The following is a 22,663-nucleotide window of genomic DNA, read 5'->3' as shown; positions in this document are numbered from 1 at the left end:
ACTAGTTTAAAAAAAAAAACAAAAACAATAAAGATTAAATAAATCTTTCCCCTAGTTTGTAGATGCGATAACTTTTGCGCAAACCAATCAAAATATGCTTATTGGGATTTTTTTTTTTACCAAAAATTTGTAGCAGTATACAAATTGGCCTAAAAATGATAAAAAATTAGATTTTTAACGTTTTTTTTGGGGGGGGGGGGGGTTGTTATATAGCAGAATGTAAAAAATATAGTTTTTTTCAGAATTGTCGCTCTTTTTTTTGTTTATAGTGCATAAAATAAAAATCGCACAGGTGATCAAATACCACCAAAAGACAGTTCTATTTTATTTGGGTACAGCGTCGCACAACCGTGCAATTTTCCGTTAAAGTAACGCAGTGCTGAATCGCAAAAAAATGGCCTGGTTATTAACCGGTTGCCGACCGCCGCACGACTATATACTGCGGCGGTCAGCCCCGGCCAGGCAGAGTGACGTATCGGTACGTCACTCGCCTGTCACTGACTTGCGAGCCTATCGCGGGCGGGCGCGCGCCCGCCGCGGCTCGTTCACAGACAAGTCAGTGCGTGTGACCGGCGGACTCTATGTCCGCCAGTCACACTGCGATCGCTCCTGTGAAGGGAGAAAGACAGAGCAGCTTGTGTAAACAAGCTGCCTGTCAGTTCTCCCTGTGTAAAAGTGAAGATCTGTCCGTTCTACTATGTAGAACGGTTGATCTTTGCTTTTACACCAATAGGAATGTCCCTACACAGTTAGAATCACGCCCCTAGGACACACTTAACCCCTCCCTGTCCAATAAAGTTAACCCCTTCCCTGCCAGTGTCATTTTTGCAGTAACAGTGCATATGTATAGCACTGATTACTGCAGTAATGTCACTGGTACCCCCAAAAGTGTCAAAAATGTCAGTCAAGGGTCCGATCTGTCCGCCGCAATGTCGCAGTACCGAAAAAAAAATCGCAGATCGCCGCCATTACGCGTTAAAAAAAAAAAACACCAAAAATTACAAAAATCTTTCCCTTTGTTAGTAAACGCGATAACTTTTGCGCAAACCAATCAAAATACGCTTTTTGCGATTTTTTTTACCAAACATAGGTAGCATAAAACAAATTGGCCGAAAAATGTTAAAAAATTTTGATTTTTACTTTTTTTTTTGGGGAATTTCATATTAAAAAATGTGAAAAATATTGTTATTTTTGCAAAATTTACGCTCTTTTTTTTGTTTATAGCGCGTGATCAAAAAATCGCACAGGTGACCAAATACCACCAAAAGAAAGCTCTGTTTGTGGGAAAAAAAGGACGTCAAATTCGTTTAGGTACAGCGTCGCACGACCGCGCAATTGTCCGTTAAAGTCACGCAGTAAAAAATCGCAAAAAAACCCCTGGTCCTTTAGCAGCCAAATCCTCCGGGGCTTAAGTGGTTAAGGGGGCAAATCCTTCCGGTCCAGAACTGGTTAAGTAGTATTGATTAAACCACTATTGCACATTGAATTTGCATTACTGCGTTTTTACACATTTTTTGATATTTCGCTTTTTTGATTTGGGGCTGCCTTACCATAATCTGTTTGCTTTTAGTATCACTTATGCTGAGAAGCTGCCATATCCCAGCGCAGATTTTTATTTTATTGTGCTTAGGAAATGCATAGACTGCAATCCAACGATGCGAGTTGCCTGGCTTTCATGCTGATCCTCCTGCTTTACTTTGAGTTATCAGCCTGGAGCAAGTGTCTCAGTAAAGAAACTGAAGACAGCCAGTCAGTTAGCATTTTTTGAAGGAGATTAACAGTGACCACCTACATGCAGGGAACAGAGCAACCAGTTTGTCTGATATTTTAGCCACTTGGAGTGTAGGAATTTATGTATCTCGTATTGGAGAAGTTGTGGGATGTCGGTAATAAACAGACAGCTATTGGGTTACATGGCTGCGTTTGAAGTTTATGACCCGCCAGAGCTCGGCCTATACGGGCGCCCCTGCGAGGCTCGGCCTGTAAGCAGCTGCGAGGTGACGGTGTGCGCCGGATCACCGCGCTATTTCTTCCAGCCTTTTTATAGTAACACAATTGACTTTCTGTTCTGGAAGGTCATACTGGAAGAAGGACCTGCTGGGACAAGACACACATCATTAGCGTCACCCTTCTGCAGGTGACGTGACACCGATATTTTATATATATCCCGGCCATGCCGCTGATGGCTGATGTATGTGTGTGACTTTTATCATAGTGTCTGTGTCTGAATGATGGAAGCTGGAAATTACAGAGACGTTTTATATCTAAAGCCCCACTCCAGGCACCAGGAAAAGAAATATCATTGTAGTGGGGTCTTCCTTCACTGCAAGGGTTAAATGCAGTGGCGGCTAGTGCTCCATGTACCACCGGGGGGGGGGGGGAGAGCAAGACAGACAACACCATACCCCCCCCCCAGACCACACCAGCCCCCCAGACCACACCGGCCCCCCAGACCACACCGGCCCCCACCATACCCCCCCAGACCACACCAGCCCCCACACCATACCCCCCCCCAGACCACACCGGCCCCCACCATACCCCCCAGACCACACCAGCCCCCACACTATACCCCCCCGACCACACCAGCCCCCACACTATACCCCCCCGACCACACGAGCCCCCACACTATACCCCCCGACCACGCCAGCCCCCACACTATACCCCCCCGATCACACCAGCCCCCACACTATACCCCCCCGACCACACCAGCCCCCACACTATACCCCCCCAGACCACACCAGCCCCCACACTATTCCCCCCCCATACCCCCCAGCCCACACACTATACCCCCCCAGACCACACCAGCCCGCACACCATACCCCACCCCCCGCCAGACCACACCAGCCCCCACACCATACCCTCCCCCCCCAGACCACACCGGCCCCCACCATACCCCCCCAGACCACACAAGCCCCCACACTATACCCCCCCGACCACACCAGCCCCCACACTATACTTCCCCGACCACACGAGCCCCCACACTATACCCCCCCCGACCACACGAGCCCCCACACTATACCCCCCCCCCCCCGACCACACCAGCCCCCACACTATACCCCCCCCGACCACACCAGCCCCCACACTATACCCCCCCCGACCACACCAGCCCCCACACAATCCCCCCCCCCCCCCGACCACACCAGCCCCCACACTATACCCCCCCCCGACCACACCAGCCCCCACACTATTCCCCCATACCCCCCAGCCCACACACTATACCCCCCCAGACCACACCAGCCCGCACACCATACCCACCCCCCGCCAGACCACACCAGCCCCCACACCATACCCTCCCCCCCAGACCACACCGGCCCCCACCATACCCCCCCAGACCACACCAGCCCCCACACTATACCCCCCCCCCCCCGACCACACCAGCCCCCACACTATACCCCCCCGACCACACCAGCCCCCACACTAGTACGTCATTCGGCGATTCGCAGGGGGTGCTGGGATGTATCTCATGGCATGAAATCTCGCATTATTATACAGGAGTCCTGAGCTGTACTGTTTGTATTGAGGCCGTGCTCTGCCCCGCTTCCTCTCAGTGAGCGAGGACCGAAAGCATTATATCCTCACTGAGAGGAGGCGGGGCAGAGCACGGCCTCAATCCAATACATACAGTACAGCTCACTGAGAGGAGGCGGGGCTGAGGCGGGGCAGAGCACGGCCTCAATACAAACAGTACAGCTCAGGACTCCTGTGTAATAATGTGAGATTTCATGCCATGAGATACATCCCAGCACCCCCTGCGAATCGCCAAATGACGTAATCGCCGATCGGCGGCCGGACCCGGAAGTGAGGAGAGGATGAATAAAGAAGAAAATAAGGTATTTCCTAGCAAAAAAAAAGTTAAGTTTCCATTGGTAAAAGTAGTTTTAAAGGGGATTACATACATCTATGTAATCCAAGTTATTAAAAATGGGTGGAACTCCACTTTAAGATTTTTTTCGGACGAAAACTGTACTAATTAAACGAAAACCGGATGTTGTGTTGATGTGCGATAAAATTTTTATAGCCTGCACATCCAGCTTTTGTCCGAAAATTCGTAATCAGCTGTTGAAAGCACCATACTTACAATCCGAAAATCGGCAGATCGTTCGTCGGAGGAAATTTTACTTCCAATCACTCAATCAAACAGACTTGTATAACAGATGCTGGACCAGCGCTTTTAGGCTTCGTTCGCATGTGGGTGCAGCGGATCATGGGCAGAACCACCGCGATTTGCAAATCATTGCAAATCGCGGGACGCCTGTGCGACGTCCGTGATTTAAAATGGCACCCCAAACGCTTTGCGATGTTGCCGCAATTTCCGCCTACTGAATCGCGGTAATATTGAGCAAACAGAATTGCGGGACGCATGACGCCCAATAAAGGTACAAGAGCTTCTTTTGTGCATCATGCATCCCACGATTCTGTTTGCGCAATGTTACCGCGATTCGGCAGGCAGAAATCGCGGCAACATCGCACAGCGTTTGGGGTGCCATTGCAAATCTCAGGCATCACACAGGCGTCCCGCTATTTGCAATGATTTCCGGATCGCGGGCAGAATCGCGGTGATTCTGCCCACGATCCGCTACGCCCACATGTGAACGTAGCCTTAAACCCACAGTGTGAGGGGAGAATTATAAAAACAAATGTAAACAATAGATATGAAAACAGATATAGAGAATCAAAAAATAATAATAAGAAACACAATAAGAGTCCATTCACACTGCCACGACTTGTCAGTCTGACAAGTCGCGGTCCTCACGCTCCCACTGTGTAGTACAGGACCGGTTCTAATAGGAGCAACACAAGTCGCTCCGACTTAAAAAAAAGGGCCCTGTACTACTTCGGGGTGACCTGGAGGCGACTTGCATTGACTTCCATTATGTGAAGTCCGTGCAAGTCGCGCCGAAGTCGCGCTGTATGCGACTTCACAGGTCGCCCCCGAAGTCGGAGCGACGTAGTGTGAACGGGGGCTAATGATAAATATTTCAGGTGTTTGTAGATACAAAGTCCATGGAGTAGAGTCTATGTAGAGATGGATGGCTGGGTGGCCGCCAGCTCTATCAGAGTTAGGAGGAGACTCTGTGCATGGTAGACGAATAAAAAAGAGAGAACAGGGCAGCGCCACCTGATTGTAGTATTAAAACAATCCTTTATTGGCATAAAGGTAATGCCCTCACATGAGTGATAGGAAAGCAGGCTTTACAGCAAGTCATCCGATCCCCTGCAGGGGAGGCAGGAGAGGTGTAGACAGCCCTGGGTCCAGGCTGTGTCAGTGGCTTCTGGCACTTCTTGGTGTCCTGTCGGCGTCATAGCATCTCCCTCATCACATCCAGTGGAAGTGGGGCGGTGCTAGCGTTCGGGGCATGCGCTCCCCTTCTTTAGGCATCGATCCCAGGAGTCAATGCGCCTGCACCGGCCCTGCTCGTCACTTCCGGTGCAGGCGCGTCATCACTGCTCAGCTTCTGGGCATGCCAGAAGCTGTTCAGCAGGGAATGACATGCCTGCACCGGAAGTGACGAGCAGGGCCGGTGCAGGCGCATTGACTCCTGGGATCGATGACGCTCATCTCCCAGGAATCAATGCAAGGAGGAAGTGACGGTGCGGGCCGGTGCAGGCGCATTTTCTCCTGGGATCGATGACGCTCATCTCCCATGAGTCAATGCAAGGAGGAAGTGACGGTGCGGGCCGCGGCCGCAGAGTGAGGAAGAGTAAAGAAGGTAAGTATATTTTCATTAAAAACAAGGTAAGTGAAAAAAAAAAGTTTAATTATCCAATTCTTTTTCAGGATATTTTCTTCTATTGGAAACTGCAAAGTGAAAAATAGGGTGGAACTCCACTATAAAAATCATACAATGTGATTTTCTGGATTCTTGTTAGATTCCGTCTCTCACAGTTGAAGAGTACCTATGATAAAAATGACAGACCTCTACATGCTTTGTAAGTAGGAAAACCTGCAAAATCGACAGTGTATCAAATACTTGTTCTCCCCACTGTACAGTGACCAGAATACAATAGTTCTGTTATGATGGGCCTTTAATTGGCTCTCAGCATTAAATTGTTACTATATAGGAGCCGGTGACAGGTACACTTCACAAGATGCATGTTGTAGGTACACGTGGATAACAGATGGCTGTTCGCTGATCTATTTCGGGTTGGGTTATCTCTGCGGTAGCTCCCAGGAGATAAGATTGGTTCTGGAGAGAAATGCTCGAGGCGTAGACATGCACCCTCGGGTGGTGTGAGTGCCATGGCTATGAAGGATGCGTCTATTAAAAGAAAAAAAGAAATGTGTGGATGAAATGAACTCTTATCTGATGAACAGCCAGCACCTACCTACTCCTTTTATTTCACATCTAATAGGCGATTGGCATGTTCATGGCACAGATGTACTAAGAAATATTGGTACTTCAATTATCCCACCGATCAGGAGAGACTTCGATAACTTCAAAAGCCAGATGAATAGAATACATACAGGGGCATCTCATAAAATTAGAATATCATCAAAAAGTTCCTTTGTTTCAGTAATTCAATTAAAAAGTGAAACTCATATTTTCTATACACACAGAGTGATATATTTCAAGCATTTTTTTTTTTAATTTTGATGATTATGGCTTACAGTTAGTGACAACCCAAAATTCAGTATATCAGAAACATAGAATATTACATACAGAATACAGAAATGTTGGCTTAGTGAAAAGTATGTCCATGTATAGTATAATATGCAGGGCCAGATTAACATAGGGGCTATTGGAGCTGCAGCTCCAGGCCCCTACCTTAATATAGGCCCCGGGTTGGCCATATTCACTGTTACCGCTCTTCTGTCACTTGTAAACACAGAAGTCTGGCTTCTATGCTCGCTTCCCCAGGCAGCACCCTCAGAACCTCCCCACACAGCACGAAGGCTGGACAAGGAGGGACAGTTGCCGATGCATGGATGTGTTTATGGGCTTCAGAGACAGCATCCCATGTTGAATTAGGCATGCATGGCTGCACCCTTCCTCCTCTGGGTGCATGCCAAGGCACGGCCCTTAAGGCCCTTCAAAATCCTCAGCACCAAGCCCATGATGCTCTTAATCCGGCCCTGATAATATGCACTCATACTTGGTTGGGGCTCCTTTTGCATGAATGACTGCATCAATGCGGCGTGGCATGGAGGCGATCAGCCTGTGGCACTGCTAAGGTGTTATGGAAGCCCAGGTTGCTTTGTTAGCGGCTTTCAGTTCGTCTGCATTGTTGGTTCTGGTGTCTCATCTTCCTCTTGACAATACCCCCCAGATTCTCTATGGCAGGGATCCTCAAACTAAAGCCCTCCAGCTGTTGTGGAACTACATATCCCATGAGGCATTGGAAAATTCTGACATTCACATATATGACTGGGCATGATTGGAATTGTAGTTCCTGAACAACTGGAGGGCCATAGTTTGAAGACCCCTGCTCTATGGGGTTTAGGTCAGGCAAGTTTGCTGGCCAATCAAGCACAGTGATACCATGATCATGTGACCAGGTATTGGTACTTTTGGCAGTGTTCCTGCTTAGATCTCTATTTTCCTCCCTCACAGAATGGCGGTCTGCCTCTCCTCTGAACAATCAGCGGTTCCCGGCAGCCATCAGACCTGCTAATTGGCTCCCGCTGTGTCCAATTATAAAGAGAGCGGGTCGCTAGCGGTGCGCACGCATGCCCCAGACCTCAGGCACGCATTAACGTTCATGGTATGTGATTTTGCATAGCCGGGCCGCCCTGCCGCAATGTATAATGCGGTAGGTTGTCTGGAAGTGGTTAATTACAAGCTGTTGGCTGCGGTAGGAGTCATCCACTTGTGTGGGTTTCGTTTTAGCCAGCTCCGGGTTTGAAAGTGATGCAGCAGCTCCATTGCATCACTTTTACAAAGCCGGCCGGGCAGTGCCTCCCGCCAGTGCCCCCTCCTCCCGTGGTTCCCATAGAGGAGCCCGGAGATACAGCGCCCAGGTAGGAGAGAGAGATCGCTGTGAGACCGAGCCAAATCCATACCTTTATCTCACATGCAAGCAATTAAATTGGAAGTTTTGTCACTTTGAATTTCAGATCCACCGTTTCCTGGCCAGTAGAGGCAAGAGACACATCTAACCAAGCCGATCTGTGCTCCATTAGATGGTGTGACCCCCTAATCTTTCCATAAAAAGACAGGGCCATCTTACCGAATGGGCATGCTGGGCACTTGCTCAGGGGCCCCATTTACCCGGGGGCCCCACCTGCCCAGCGACCCAGCCCCAGCTAAGCATTGGTCCCGATTCCCGTGTGCATCCTGCCCCCGAAATTAGCAGTTGGCAAGCGTCTGTTGTCCTGCGCTGCTGTCAGGCCACTTGGGCCATGAAGGGGGAGCCCATGACTGCAGGATTGCCTGTCCGCCTCCACGGGAACAGCCACACACAGGACAGTAGAGTCTGACTCCCATCCGTGTGTGTGTGTTCACTGCACCCAGCCGCCCAACTTGGAAGCTGTCATTAGCCTGGCACTGCTGTACCAATAAATATCGCCTTATCGATAATTTGCATTTTTATTCTCGTGGGTGATTGTGTAGGCAGGGCCCCAGTGCACTGCATTGCCCAGGGCCCTTTAATGCTCTTAAGATGGCACTGTAAAGAGAACTTGTCATCTGCCCAATACTATTACAGAGGGGTTCATTAACCCCTTGTGATAGCAATCAAGTAAAATAAAAAATTAGAAAATAGAAAAACGTTAAAATTAAAATATGATGATAAAATATATTAAAATGAAAAACCTTTGATTCTATTGGGGCAGTGTGACTTGTATGTACCTCTGTTGGTGGTACTTAGAAAAGATTCCCCTAAATGTGTCAAATATTTCCTTGTAATCTTCTATCTTGATAGTGTTTGACATAATATATGACTGGAAACCAACATCTTTGTATGACCACATAATAAAACCGAATTTGGAAAGGAAAATTTTAAATAAAAACTGCCATAACCTCCATAACCCCCATTGCCCTGCACTCCCGCGCAAGCCCAGGGTGCGCAGGTGTATGTAAACTGCGGTCCAACCACACGTGTGACATATCCCCGCGAACGTCAGAGTGAGAATAATAATTCTAGCACAAGAGCTGCTAAAGTGTTTGTTACCCCAACATTTCATATTCCCGATTTGTGCCTGCTGTACCATGTACCTGTATAAGAAAGTCTCCTATTCTCTTTGTATTGCTTCCTTTGTGTGAAATCCCTGGTGTTCCAGACAGTCCCTGTGCTTTCCTAATATAAACTGACCACACTAAGCAGGAGAGCACACTGTGGTCAGTTCTCTAGCTATGCTGGGAACTCAGCCTGCTCTCCTCCAATGATCAGGCTTGTCCTGACATGCCCCCACTGCACAGCCATTCACTGGAAAGCTCAGTGTGCTGCTGCTTCTCCTCCTCCTCCAGCTCTTATGCAGCTGAGAACAGAAGAAATTTGATCCGTTTAAAAAAAATGGAAAAAAAGATATGTTTTTTAGGGGGTTTTTAGGGTTTTTTTTTTTATTATTTTTATATTGAACAAATGTTTTGCCTTTTGTTTTAAACTGAATGGGTTGTTTTACGAAACTTTTGCCGATATCACGGGCGCATTCAATTTTAAGACATGGAATGTTTGGTATGTATTTACTGGATAAACCTCATCTTTTATATTTTAACCAAAAATGGGTATTATATTGTGTGTTTTTGCACTAAAATGAATTGTATTATATTTTTTCTGAAAATTTGCATTTTTGATAAACTGTATTGCAAATATCATGAAAAAGAATATAACATAAAAACTTGCAACTATCACCTTTTTATTCTACGGGACCTCTGCTTTCAGAAAATATATAATGTCCTGGGGGTTGAAGTCATTTTATTGCCAAAAATGTTGATTTTTACATGTATGCAAAAAATAAAAACAATACTCTGGAGCCGAACTATGTTTTATTTTTAGATTTGTGTTATTTTTGTGTTAATTTTAGGCATATATTCTTTCTTGACAGGGAACACAAATAGAATTCCATATCGGTGCCATTTTAGGAATTTCTACAATGGCAGGTAAGAGTGAACTAAGAATTGTTTGTTCTGTTATTTCAGTGGACTTGTATGTTTCATAAAAAATGTTACCTTAACTTGGCAAATTAAGTTTGGAAAACATTGGTTCACTAATGTGCAAAATAAAGTGCGGTCTATGTGCATAGAGGGGTCACAGCCTACCACTTCCATCTGTCTGTAATGTGGAGATTCTTACATGCACATGTGTGTAGTGCTGGAACACTTCTATCTGTGTCCAGTCGAGAACTCTTTAAAGCTTGTAAGAGGAGTTTTCATTCTCTTCTGACTGTCCTAGGAGGCTGCATGACCCCTGACCCTCTGTCTGGACAGTGCTGATTGGCCCTGTGCTGATCATATGCACTCTCCCAATAAAAAAATAAAAATAAACTCTATAGCAATACACATCAAACTGAGCATGTGCAGAGTGACTCCAAAGACTTTGCCTTATCAGGAGATGGATTTGGGGACAGTGGAAGAAGAGGAGGATCAGAGAAGACAGGATCAAACAGCCTTTTTACACAATGTACAGGATTACCCCTTAGGTTCCATAGTGAGTATAACAAGCGTGCGTTACTGCATATACAGACTGATTTTACTGTTGTGGGTTTAGTAACACTTTAAGGCCTAGTTTACACTTGCAATTGGGGTGTTGTAAAAACAGGTGGTTGATTGATAGATATAGATAGATATATATATATATATATATATATATATATATATATATATATATATATATATATATATATATATATATATATATATATATATATATATATATATATATAAATAAATATTTTTTTTTTTTTTTTATTAATACGTTTTTATTTTATCCCTTTGGATAGCACATAGTACATTTAACATGGAATACCCTGCAAAACAAAGGGAGAAAAAAAACTATACTGGTCTTATGTCATTGGAGTCCAAGGGAAATGAAAGTGTTCCTAAACCCACAACAGTAATATCCGTCTGTATACAGTGCCTTGAAAAAGTATTCATACCCCTTGACATTTTCCACATTTTGTCATTTTACAACTAAAACATAAATGTATTTTATTGGGATTTCATGTGATAGACCAACACAAAGTGGCACAGAATTGTGAAGTGGAAGGAAAATGATAAATTGTTTTCCAAACTTTTTACAAATGTGTGAAAATTGTGGCTTGGGTTTGTATTCACCCCCCTGAGTCATTACTTTGTAGAACCGCCTTTCACTGCAATTACAGCTGCAAGTCTTTTTGGGGATGTCTCTACCAGCTTTGCACATCTATAGAGGGAAATTTTTTGCACATTCTTCTTTGCAAAATAGCTCAAGCTCTGTCAGATTGGAGGGAGAGCATCTGTGAACAGCAATTTTCAAGTCTTGCCACAGCTTCTCAATTGGATTTAGGTCTGGACTTTGTCTGGGCCATTCTAACACATGAATATGCTTTGATGTAAACCTTTCCATTGTAGCTCTGGCTGTATGTTTAGGGTCATTGTCCTGCTGGAAGGTGAACCTCCGCCCCAGTCTCAAGTCTTTTGCAGACTATAGCAGGTTTTCTTCTAAGATTGCCCTGTATTTGGTTCCACCATCTTCCCATCAACCCTGACCAGCTTCCCTGTCTATGCTGAAGAAAAGCATCCCCACAACATGATGCTGCCACCACCATGTTTCACAGTGGGGATGGTGTGTTCAGGGTGATGTGCAGTGTTAGTTTTCGACCACACATAGCGTTTTGCTTTTAGGCCAAAAAGTTAAATTTTGGTCTGATCTGACCAGAGCACCTTCTTCCACATGTTTGCTGTGTCCCCCACATGGCTTCTCGCAAACTGCAAAGAGGACTTCTTATGGCTTTCTTTCAGCAATGGCTTTCTTCTTACCACTCTTCCATAAAGGCCAGATTTGTGGAGTGCACGACTAATAGTTGTCCTGTGGACAGATTCTCCCACCTGAGCTGTGGCTCTTTGCAGCTCCTCCAGAGTTTCCATGGGCCTCTTGGCTGCTTCTCTGATGAATGCTCTCCTTGCCCGGCCGGTCAGTTTAGGTGGATGGCCATGTCTTGGTAGGTTTGCAGTTGTGCCATACTCTTTCCATTTTCGGATGATGGATTGAACAGTGCTCCCTGAGATGTTCAAAGTTTAGACTTTTTTTTATAACCTAGCCCTGCTTTAAACTTCTCCACAACTTTATCCGTGACGTGTCTGGGGTGTTCCTTGGCCTTCATGATACTGTTTGTTCACTAAGGTTCTCTAACAAACCTCTGAGGGCTTCATAGAACAGTTGTATTTATACAGAGATTAAATGACACACAGATGGACACTATATACTAATTAGGTGACTTCTGAAGGCAATTGTTTCCACTAGATTTTAGTTAGGGGTATCAGAGTAAAGGGGGCTGAATACAAATGCACGCCACACTTTTCAGATATTTATTTGTAAAACATTTTGAAAACCATTTATAATTTTCCTTCCACTTCACAATTATGTGCCACTTTGTGTCTATCACATAAAATCCCAATAAAATACATTTCCGTTTTTGGTTGTAACCTGACAACATTTTAAGGGGTGTGAATACTTTTTCAAGGCACTGTAGGCAGTAAAGCATGCTTGGTATATTAACTGTGGAACCTAAGGGGTTAATCTTCCACATTGTGTAAAAAGGCTTCTTGATCCTGTCTTCTCTAATCCTCCCCTTCTTCCACTGTCCCCAATCCATCTCCTGATAAGGCAGAGTGTTTGGAGTCCCTCTGCACATGCTCAGTTTGATGTGTATTGCTAGAGAGTTTTTTTTTTTTTTCTTGAGAGAGTGCATGTGTTCAGCACAGGGCCAATCAGCACTGTCCAGACAGAGGGTCAGGGGTCATGCAGCCTCATGGGACAGTCAGAGGATAATGAAAACCCCTCCTAGAAGTTTTAACCAGGCACCGATAGAAGTCACAAGACTGCTATATACTGCTGATGAGAAAGGGTATTTAGCAGTTTATATTTACTAAAATAATTGCATTTCCGTGTTCTGTGTACTGTGGGAGACTAGATATAGTGAATGCTGAGTCCTGGGTTTAGTAACACTTTAATTCCTCAACCACAATATTGTAACCTTAACATCCTTATAATTGCTCTAGAATTCCGTCTATATATAAAGCTTCAGTCTGTTCACCCCCCAGGTAAAACTCGTGATCGTGCATATCTTGTAGGTAGGTGGTGATTCAACAAAGTAATGCTGGAGTTAAGCCCCTTTCACACTTGTGTGATTTTGTCCCGCCATTTTGGACCGCAAAATCGCATGACAAGTCACTTTCCATTATTTTCAATGAGCCCCATTCATATCAGTGCGACTTGAAGTCGAACCGACTTCTTCAAAGTAGTCCCTGCACTACTTTGGCACGGTTTTGAGGCCAAAGACATTCAAGCCTAGTCAAAATCGCGGCAAAATCTAGGTAAATTGCGCAACTTTGAAGTCGCACAAGTGTGAAAGGGGCCTTAAGGAAACATATTTTCAAATATTTTATATATGGGGGGGGGGGTTCTAGATTGGCCCCTTGGAAGTAGGTGATAGAAAAAGAAAGGAGGGAAAGAAAAATAAAAAAAAAAAGGATGGGAGAGGAGACTGGGGTCCGCCGTAGGGTCCAGAAGAGTATATTGCGTGACCTCTACTTGGGCCGAGCCTGTGTGAATGTAGTGGTTAAGTATAAGGCACATTCCAGTGAGTATTTGAGCCTTGTTTTCACTGCTGCCCCTTAAAGGGGTTCTAAAGCCTAAACATTTTTTACCTTAATGCATTCCTTGCATTAAGTTAAAAAATGTTTAGGCATAAAACCTTGCCCCCTCACCCTCCCTTATACTTAACTGAGCCCTCATTTGATCCAGCGCTGTGCAGGTCTTCATCGCTTCTCTCCCTTCACTTCTGGGTCTTGCTGGCTTTGCTGGAGTACAGGGAGCTGTTGGCTCCCAGTGCTTTAAATCAAAGCCAGTGACAAGGGAGGGGGGGGGGGGGCAGGGCCGAGTCCCACTGTTTGTGTCAATGGACGCAGCAGCAGGGCTCGGGAGCAAGCACGCATAGTGCCCACTGGAAAGCAGTTTCCCATGGAAAAACTGGACAGGAGCCAGGAGCGACAGGGGGGGATCCGAGAAGAGAAGGTTTCAGGGGCACCCTATGCAGTTCTATTGCACAGAGCAGGTAATTATAGACATTTTTGTTATTTTCATTTAAAATAAGTTTTTACCTTTTACAATTGATTCAAGCTGCAAAGGCAGCGGACAGGGGTCTACACAATCTAAAGTTATCCCTGCTGTTTATCGGGCAGTCCAAGCCGACAAGAAGCATAATGCCTTCTCAACACCTGTTAAATGCCCAAGGAAGGGGGGCAGACCATTTTACTGTAGTAAATGTGATAGGGTGGCTGTAGAACCTCCCAGATCACTTTTACTAAACAGCCAATCCTAGGATGTAAAAAAAAAGATATTGAAACTACAGTCATAAGCTTGTTTTAACCATTTACATCCAGGATGTTTTATATGTTCAGTGGGCAGCAAGTGGTTAGAAAAGGAAGGGACCCCGACACTAAAAGTGGGCGTTGCATTTTATTGTAAGGTCCATTTTTAGCCAAATGTTTCTAAATGAACAGAAATGGCAGAAGCACCTATAGATAATCTTAGAGCCACTTATTGCATTGAATGTGTGCTCGAAAGTGAGTCTAGATGTGGAATATTCGTGTTTAATTGGAATATTCCTTTAGATTGGATTAGGAATGAATCTAATGGTTTAAAGGTAACTTCATACCCTAAGAGTGGGCAACAAAAGTGATATTCTGCTCCTTTACTTGTCAACTAAAAATCTGTCCTTTAGCTGGGGAGCCATTAAGCAAAAAGCACCGCCTGTACATTTTGCTGGACCTGAGCCTATGCCTACGTTCTGACATGGCCCTCTGGAATCCCACAGTGGAATGCTGGCAGCACTCAGTTACCATTTATAGGGATAGAGATTCCTAGACATAGATATAGTCTTGTGTGCTGAGCGAGCTCCAGGCTTCTTTGGTTCTTTGACACCCCGACAGTGAGACCTACCTGCCATCATTTTGGACTCTCTTCCTGTGCGCCCGGACGTTTTGGATGTTCCCACTCTCCCTGTGTTCTAGCCCCACTTATTATACTCTCCTTAATAGAAAAATAAATGTAAAAAAATCTGAGAAAATGGGAGCCCCTTACGAGCAAACCAGGTGTAAAGACCCAACAACTCACAACAACAGATATGATACCGTAGAGTCCTTGAGTGCCAGTTCACACTGATGCGATTCGGGAACCCTGATAATCCACTGGCATATGGGAACTGCTGGGGGTGTCCATACAAAGTTAATGACCTCCCCCAGATAAGTTCGCATATCGCAGTGCGAACTGTCAATTCAGGCAGGAATCAGATTGCATAGGTATAAACACCCATGCGATCCGATTCTGGTGCAGACCAAAAAAACGGGCCTGCGCGACTTTGGTCTGAATCCGATGCAAATTCAGCCATACAATCTGGGATTTGCATAGCAGTGCAGTGCGAATCACATGCGTTGTGTCTGACATCCGTGTGAACCGGCACTGAAAGTTGTAAGGTGCTGTCAGTGCATTTAGCTCTCCAGTGTCAACCAAAATCCTAAATTTAATGATGAGACACTTTTCCTTACATTGGCACCATTAATGGGGGTGGCACCATTCCTTACGCTGACTTTAATGATGGGACACTATTCCTTCTATTGATACCAATAATTGGTACTCCCCCATGGATACCAATGTTCCCCCATTGATGCAACGAGTTGGAGCACTATTCCTTTCACTTATACCAATGACAGGACACTATTCCTCCCACTAGCACCAATAATGGGGTCTTATACTTCCCATTGACAGCAGCAATGGGGCACTATTCCTCCACTTATGCCAACATTGGAGCGCTATTCCTCCCACTGACACCAACAAATTGGGCACTATTCCTCTAACTGACACCAGTGATGGGGCTTTATGCACCCCCCCCCCCCCCCACACACACACACACACACACACACACACTGACACCAATCATTGGGCACTATTTCTCTATTAATGCCAATGATGGGGCACTATTCTTCTATTTAATACAAATTTTTGGGGAAAATTTAATGCCAATGATGGGGCACTATTTTTCTGCTTATTACCAATGATGGGGCACTATTCCTCCCACTGTGACAATGATGGGGGCACTATTCATCTCAGTAGCACCAGCAATGGGGCAATAGTCTTCCACTGGTACTAATGATGGAGCACCATTCCTCCCAGTAACCACAGGCGCTAGGTCATTTTTTTTACTCCCACTGACCACCAACCCTGGGGCATTGTTTACTCCCACTGTTGCCTTAGCTTGTTCTACTCCCATTGGCCACAGTCTAGCCCCCTAAAGGTAAATGAACAGAACCTTTGTTCTGGACAATTTAGGACCCCCAACTTTAAAGAGATACTAAAAACACACTGTTTAATTTACATTATCCCCTATATTTCTGTTTATGGATGATGGCACTGTAATGCATTTAATAAAAAATAAAATAAAAAATACCCTTTGCCTAATCAATATACAGCTGTCACATGACCCAGCTCTTTCCCAGCCTGTCTGCAGGGAAATAAAAGCAAGGGGAGCGTCTACAGTAGTCCTCTGCTGCTGGTCACATGATCAAAAAAAAAACTTTTTGGTATACAGAGTAAAAATAAATATCAAGAAACTGTTTTACATTGTCATACAAATATATATTAGAAATCAAATCCTTTATTTTTTGGCAATAACATGGTGTGTGCGGATTTCTGCATCTCCGGATGTGTCATGCCCCTCCAGCATGTGTCTTAGAATAAGAGGGAGGTGAAGCCTCCATCAATCTGCATGTAATTTCCCGCTCCCATCGTGTTTCACTGGTTAGTGGGCGTGGATGGGGGGGGGGCAGGGAGTTGGGCTGCCATTTACCACTGTGTACACATCCACATGTGTGACTCTATAGTCACATGGGCTGCTCAGATGTGATCGGGAGAATATGCTCAGCATAGAAACTCACTGAAAACTGAGCATGTGCAGAGCTGCCAACACTGCTCTGCAAAATCCCCAACTGCAGTGGAGATAGAGAGCAAGGATCAACCAGTTTTTTGGCAGAATACATTTAACGAATCTGAAAGGAGTGAATATGAACAGCATGTAATACACCGTTTATTGATAGTTTATGATGTGGGTTTACTGACACTAGGATGTTGAACTGATATTGCATTGTTAATTTATATAATTTTATGTGGTTAAACAGACATTATGATTACAGCTTGTCAGATTTGATAAGCTTGTTACATAAATGTATACGCAGCAGAGCAGAACTCATCAATCCTTCGCTGGACTCGGGGACTTTGCAGTGGAAGAAAATGGAGCTATTTCTAGAAAGGTGATGAACAATTCCTCCAACCTGTCATGGCTCCCTGCGACGAGACACTTGAGACATCGCAGCAGATGCTGGATAGCAGCTATAAATGAATCATTATCTGGTCTATGCGCACACTGCTAGGTGGCTGCATTCTCTATGGAGATGACGGTCATATAAATCGAACCTGTCAAAATAGACCCCAGTGACCTGCAGGCTGAACCTGCGGAAATCTAGTTTTTATCATTAGTGGCAGGATGGCATTTTCTGAGAGTAGGAGATGCGTCTTTAGCGATGAGGTTGTCACCTCACTAAGTGGATTGGTTACTATGGAAGTTAATGGTTTAAAGCGGTAGTATCCCGCTTTTTTCACTTTTACCTACAGGTAAGCCTATAATAAGGCTTACCTGTAGGTACAAATAATATCTCCTAAACCGGCACGGTTTAGGAGATATTTACAGTGCATGCAGCCGCTCGCGCGAGCGGCGCATGCGCTCTGAAGGTCCGGGGGGACCTTCAATTAGTTTGCCGGGAGCTTGCCGGAAAAATCACTCCCGCGCGCATGCGCTGGAGTGATGTCATCGCGGCTCCGGCCAATCAGCGCGCCGGAGCCGTCTCTTCCGGCCAATCAGCGCGCCGGAGCCGCCGAACCCGGAGGAGACGACGAGGGATCATGGCAGCGCCCGCATCGATGTCCGGGGGTCCGTGTCGGGGCTTCGTTTTAAGGTAAGTTACACATAATGGGCTAGTATGCGATGCATACTAGCTCATTATGCCTTTGTCTTGCAGGTTTTTTTTTTTTTTATTATTTTTTTTATAGGGTTTACAACCGCTTTAAAGGGCCACCAAACCCAAAGCTGTGGTTGGTTTATGAGAACCATTTATCTATAATATTAAGAAATAAAAAAAATCTAAAAATACTTCAGGACTTTGTCAGAACTGAAAAATTAAGAAAAGTAAGTTATTTTGCTGATTGCACATATACAGTGGGGATCGGAAGTTTGGGCACCCCAGGTAAAAACTTGTATTAATGTGCATAAGGAATCCAAGGAAAGATGGAAAAATCTCCAAAAGGCATCAAATTACAGATTAGACATTCTTATAATATGTCAACAAAAGTTAGATTTTATTTCCATCATTGACACTTTCAAAATTACAGAAAACAAAAAATGGCGTCTGCAAAAGTTTGGGCACCCTGCAGAATTTATAGCATGCACTGCCCCCTTTGCAAGGCTGAGACCTGCCAGTGTCATGGATTGTTCTCAATCATCGTCTGGGAAGAGTAGGTGGTGTCAATCTCAAAGGTTTTAAATGCCCAGACTCATCTGACCTTGCCCCAACAATCAGCACCATGGGATCTTCTAAGCAGTTGTCTAGAAAACTGAAACTGAAAATAGTTGACGCTCACAAAGCTGGAGAAGGCTATAAGAAGATAGCATAGACAAGAAAGATATAAGAAGATAGCAAAGCATTTTCAGATGTCAATATCCTCTGTTCGGAATGTAATTAAGAAATGGCAGTCATCAGGAACAGTGGAAGTTAAAGCAAGATCTGGAAGACCAAGAAAAATATCAGACAGAACAGCTCGCAGGATTGTAAGAAAAACAAAATTCAAAGCCACGTTTGACTGCACGATCCCTCCAGAAAGATCTGGCAGACACTGGAGTTGTGGTACACTATTCCACTATAAAGAGATACTTTTACAAATATGGTCTTCATGGAAGAGTCATCAAAAGAAAACCTCTTCTACATTCTCACCACAAAAATCAGCCTTTGAACTTTGCAAATGAACATATAGACAAGCCCGATGCATTTTGGAAACAAGTTCTGTGGACCGATGAGGTTAAAATTTAACTTTTTGGCCGGAATGAGCAAAGGTACGTTTGGAGAAGGGGCACAGAATTTAATGAAAAGAATCTCTGTCCAACTGTTAAGCATGGGGGGTGGATCAATCATGCTTTGGGGTTGTATTGCAGCCAGTGGCACAGGGTACATCTCACGAGTAGAAGGAAAAATGATTAAAGCTAATTTTGGATGGTAACTTGATGCCATCTGTGAAAAAGCTGAAGTTAAAGAGAGAATGGCTTCTACAAATGGATAATGATCCTAAACACACCTAGAAATCCACAGGGGATTACATCAAGAGGCGTAAACTGAAGGTTTTGCCATGGCCTTCACAATCTCCTGACCTCAACATAATTGGAAATCTATGGATAGACCTTAAAAGAGCAGTGCGTGACAGACAGCCCAGAATTCTCAAAGAACTGGAAGACTTTTGTAAGGGAGAATGGGCAAAGATACCTCAAACAAGAATTGAAAGACTCTTGGCTGGCTACAAAAAGCATTTACAAGCTGTGATACTTGCCAAAGGGGGCAGTACAAAATATTAACTCTGCAGGGTGCCCATACTTTTGCAGACACCATTTTTTTGTTTTCTGTAATTTTGAAAGTGTCAATGATGGAAATAAAATCGAACTTTTGTTGACATATAAGAATGTCTAATCTGTAATTTGATGCCTTTTGGAGATTTTTCCATCTTTCCTTGGAAAAGTTTAAATTTAAGTTCTTTTTTAATTTATAATTCCAATGAAATATCCATCTACCCAAAATGTATATATCCGCTTTGGATGGAATGATCCTTAAAGTGGAATTAAAGCCAGGTATACTGACCTAGTCTCAATGGTCTGACACCCACGAGGTCCTGCGCCAGCTTTTTCCTGGCTTCTTCTGAGTGCCGGTCTTCTGCCATCTTGATTGGCCAGTGCAGGATGACATCACTCCCACACATGTACGGGAGTGCGATATCCCAGCATGCTGCCAGTTTACAGAGGATTTGGAACAGGCAGGTATTTTATTGTAGAAGAGACATTGCATGTCTACAATGAAGAACCTGCCCTTCGCAATTGTTTTTTCAGCCTTTAGTTCTGCAATAAGAAGATTCGGATGCTGCATTTGAGGCAATGTTCACAATGTGTTTTATTTGCTATTGTGTAATACTGTTCTTTTTTTTTTTTTTTTACTTTTTAAATTGAAATACGTAATGTTGATTCCGCTAATTCATTGTAATTCTATTTTTCTCTCTGTCACAATGTGCTTAATCTTCTATTTCTTCTGTCCTTTTCAGCTGCTGCTCTAGGAAACCTGGTTTCAGATCTTGCAGGACTCGGGTATGTTTCCTAATACATAATGCAATTGAAGGATAAGTTCACCTTTTTTATATAAAAATGATAAACGCACATCTTTTTGCAGGTAAAATTTATTTATTTGTTTTTTGCATTGCAGCCTGTAAGATATTGCACCTTCAATCTGCTGATTGTGAGTGCAATGTCTAAATCCTGCAGACTCGAATGCACCGTAAACACTAAGAAAATCGGGGGAACATTTTCGTCCAAGGGAATGTAAAAAATTAACCCGCGCTTAGGAATGAATGTGTTGTGTTCCCAAAATATATAATGTACACTCCAATAAGAAAATCACTGCGGGTCTCCAAAACCGAGGGAAATAACTGTGAAAATGATGTACTCAGAATATGGGCTGCTGCTGATAACAAAGGTAAATACCATGAGAGTTGTATAGTGATATATATATATTAGGGATAGACCGATATGGTTTTTTCAGGGCAGATACCGATCTTTTGGTCACAACGTATCGGTATGGGCCGATATTTTGTAACATTTACATTTAAAGTTTAAAAAAAAAAGACAATTTTTGACACAAATCTGGTACTGAACATATTAATTTTTGTTTAATGCTTAATGGCTGGCTTGCTGGCACCCTGTGGTGGGTGGTTGGCTGTCTGACACCCTGTGGTGGGTGGCTGGCTGGCACCCTGTGGTGGCTGGCTGGTTGTCTGGCACCCTGTGGTGGGTGGCTGGCTGGTTGTCTGGCACCCTGTGGTGGGTGGCTGACTGGTTGTCTGGCACCCTGTGGTGGGTGGCTGACTGGCTGTCTGGCACTCTGTGGTGGGTGGCTGACTGGCTGTCTGGCACTCTGTGGTGGGTGGCTGACTGGCTGTCTGGCACTCTGTGGTGGGTGGCTGACTGGCTGTCTGGCACCCTGTGGTGGGTGGCTGGCTGTCTGGCACCCTGTGGTGGGTGGCTGGCTGTCTGGCACCCTGTGGTGGGTGGCTGGCTGGCTGTCTGGCACCCTGTGGTGGGTGGCTGGCTGTCTGGCACCCTGTGGTGGGTGGCTGGCTGTCTGGCACCCTGTGGTGGGTGGCTGGCTGGCACCCTGTGGTAGGTGGGTGGCTGTCTGGCACCCTGTGGTGGATGGCTGGCTGTATGGCACCCTGTGGTAGGTGGCTAGCTGTCTGGCACCCTGTCGTGGGTGGCTGTCTGGCACCTTGTCGTGGGTGGCTGTCTGGCACCCTGTCGTGGGTGGCTGTCTGGCACCCTGTGGTGGGTGGGTGGCTGGCTGGCTGCCACCCTGTGGTGGGTGGGTGGCTGGCTGGCTGCCACCCTGTGGTGGGTGGCTGGCTGGCACAGGGGGTGTGGGTGGCTGACTGGTACAGGGCCTGTGGGTGGCTGGTACAGGGCCTGTGGGTGGCTGGCTGGTACAGGGCCTGTGGGTGGCTGGCTGGTACAGGGCCTGTGGGTGCCTGGCTGGTACAGGGCCTGTGGGTGGCTGGCTGGCTCGCTGGTACAGGGCCTGCTGTGGTTGTGGGTGGCTGGCTGGCACCGGGCTGCTGTGGGTGGGTGTATGGCAATGATACACTCCCACGAGACTAGTCCCGACTCCAGACGAGGCTGTCCAAGGCGAGGGAGGCGGCCTAAGAAGGCATAATGATGTCACCAAAATATCTGCAATATCGGCCAGTTCTGGGGCCGATACCGATATATCGGGGAAAGTGCATATCGGCCGCTGATAATTGGTCTATCCCTAATAAATATATATATATATATATATATCACTATACAATTTTCGTCCTTAGAACTATCGTACGATTTTCTGATAGTGTGTACAGATTCACAACCTTCCACAAAAAAATTTATGAAAGGACAAACTCAAATTTTTCTTGTACGGGAACAGAATGAACAATTTTACATTTAATGTATACTGTTTTCATACGAAAATATCACACGAAAGACTGCGCATGATCAGAAACAACATATAACAAAAATTTTAAAAATCCTTTGTCGTACTATTATTTTCTCCTAGTTCTCGCCCGATTTTCTCATAGTGTGTACAGGGCTTAAGCCCGGCCATGCACGGGTCAAATTTTGAAAGAATTTTCTTTTGAAAAT

The 22,663-nt window shown here is 45.1% G+C and overlaps 1 protein-coding gene across 1 annotated transcript in view; it reads left to right on the top strand.

The window, feature by feature from the left end:
• The window catches only part of TMEM65 (transmembrane protein 65), a 202,484-nt gene that overhangs the window by 160,033 nt on the left and 19,788 nt on the right, over positions 1 to 22,663 (top strand). Inside the window, exons 4-5 of the mRNA XM_082257940.1 lie at positions 9,986 to 10,040; positions 20,545 to 20,587. Of these exons, the coding sequence (XP_082114066.1) occupies positions 9,986 to 10,040; positions 20,545 to 20,587 (98 nt within the window). The remainder of the gene's footprint in view (positions 1 to 9,985; positions 10,041 to 20,544; positions 20,588 to 22,663) is intronic.

Source organism: Pelophylax lessonae, assembly GCF_965119305.1.
Source record: "Pelophylax lessonae genome assembly, chromosome: 5".
Lineage (NCBI taxonomy): Eukaryota > Metazoa > Chordata > Amphibia > Anura > Ranidae > Pelophylax > Pelophylax lessonae.
The sequence above is the reverse complement of the archived record's forward strand: the minus strand, read 5'-3'. Positions and strand labels throughout refer to the sequence as shown.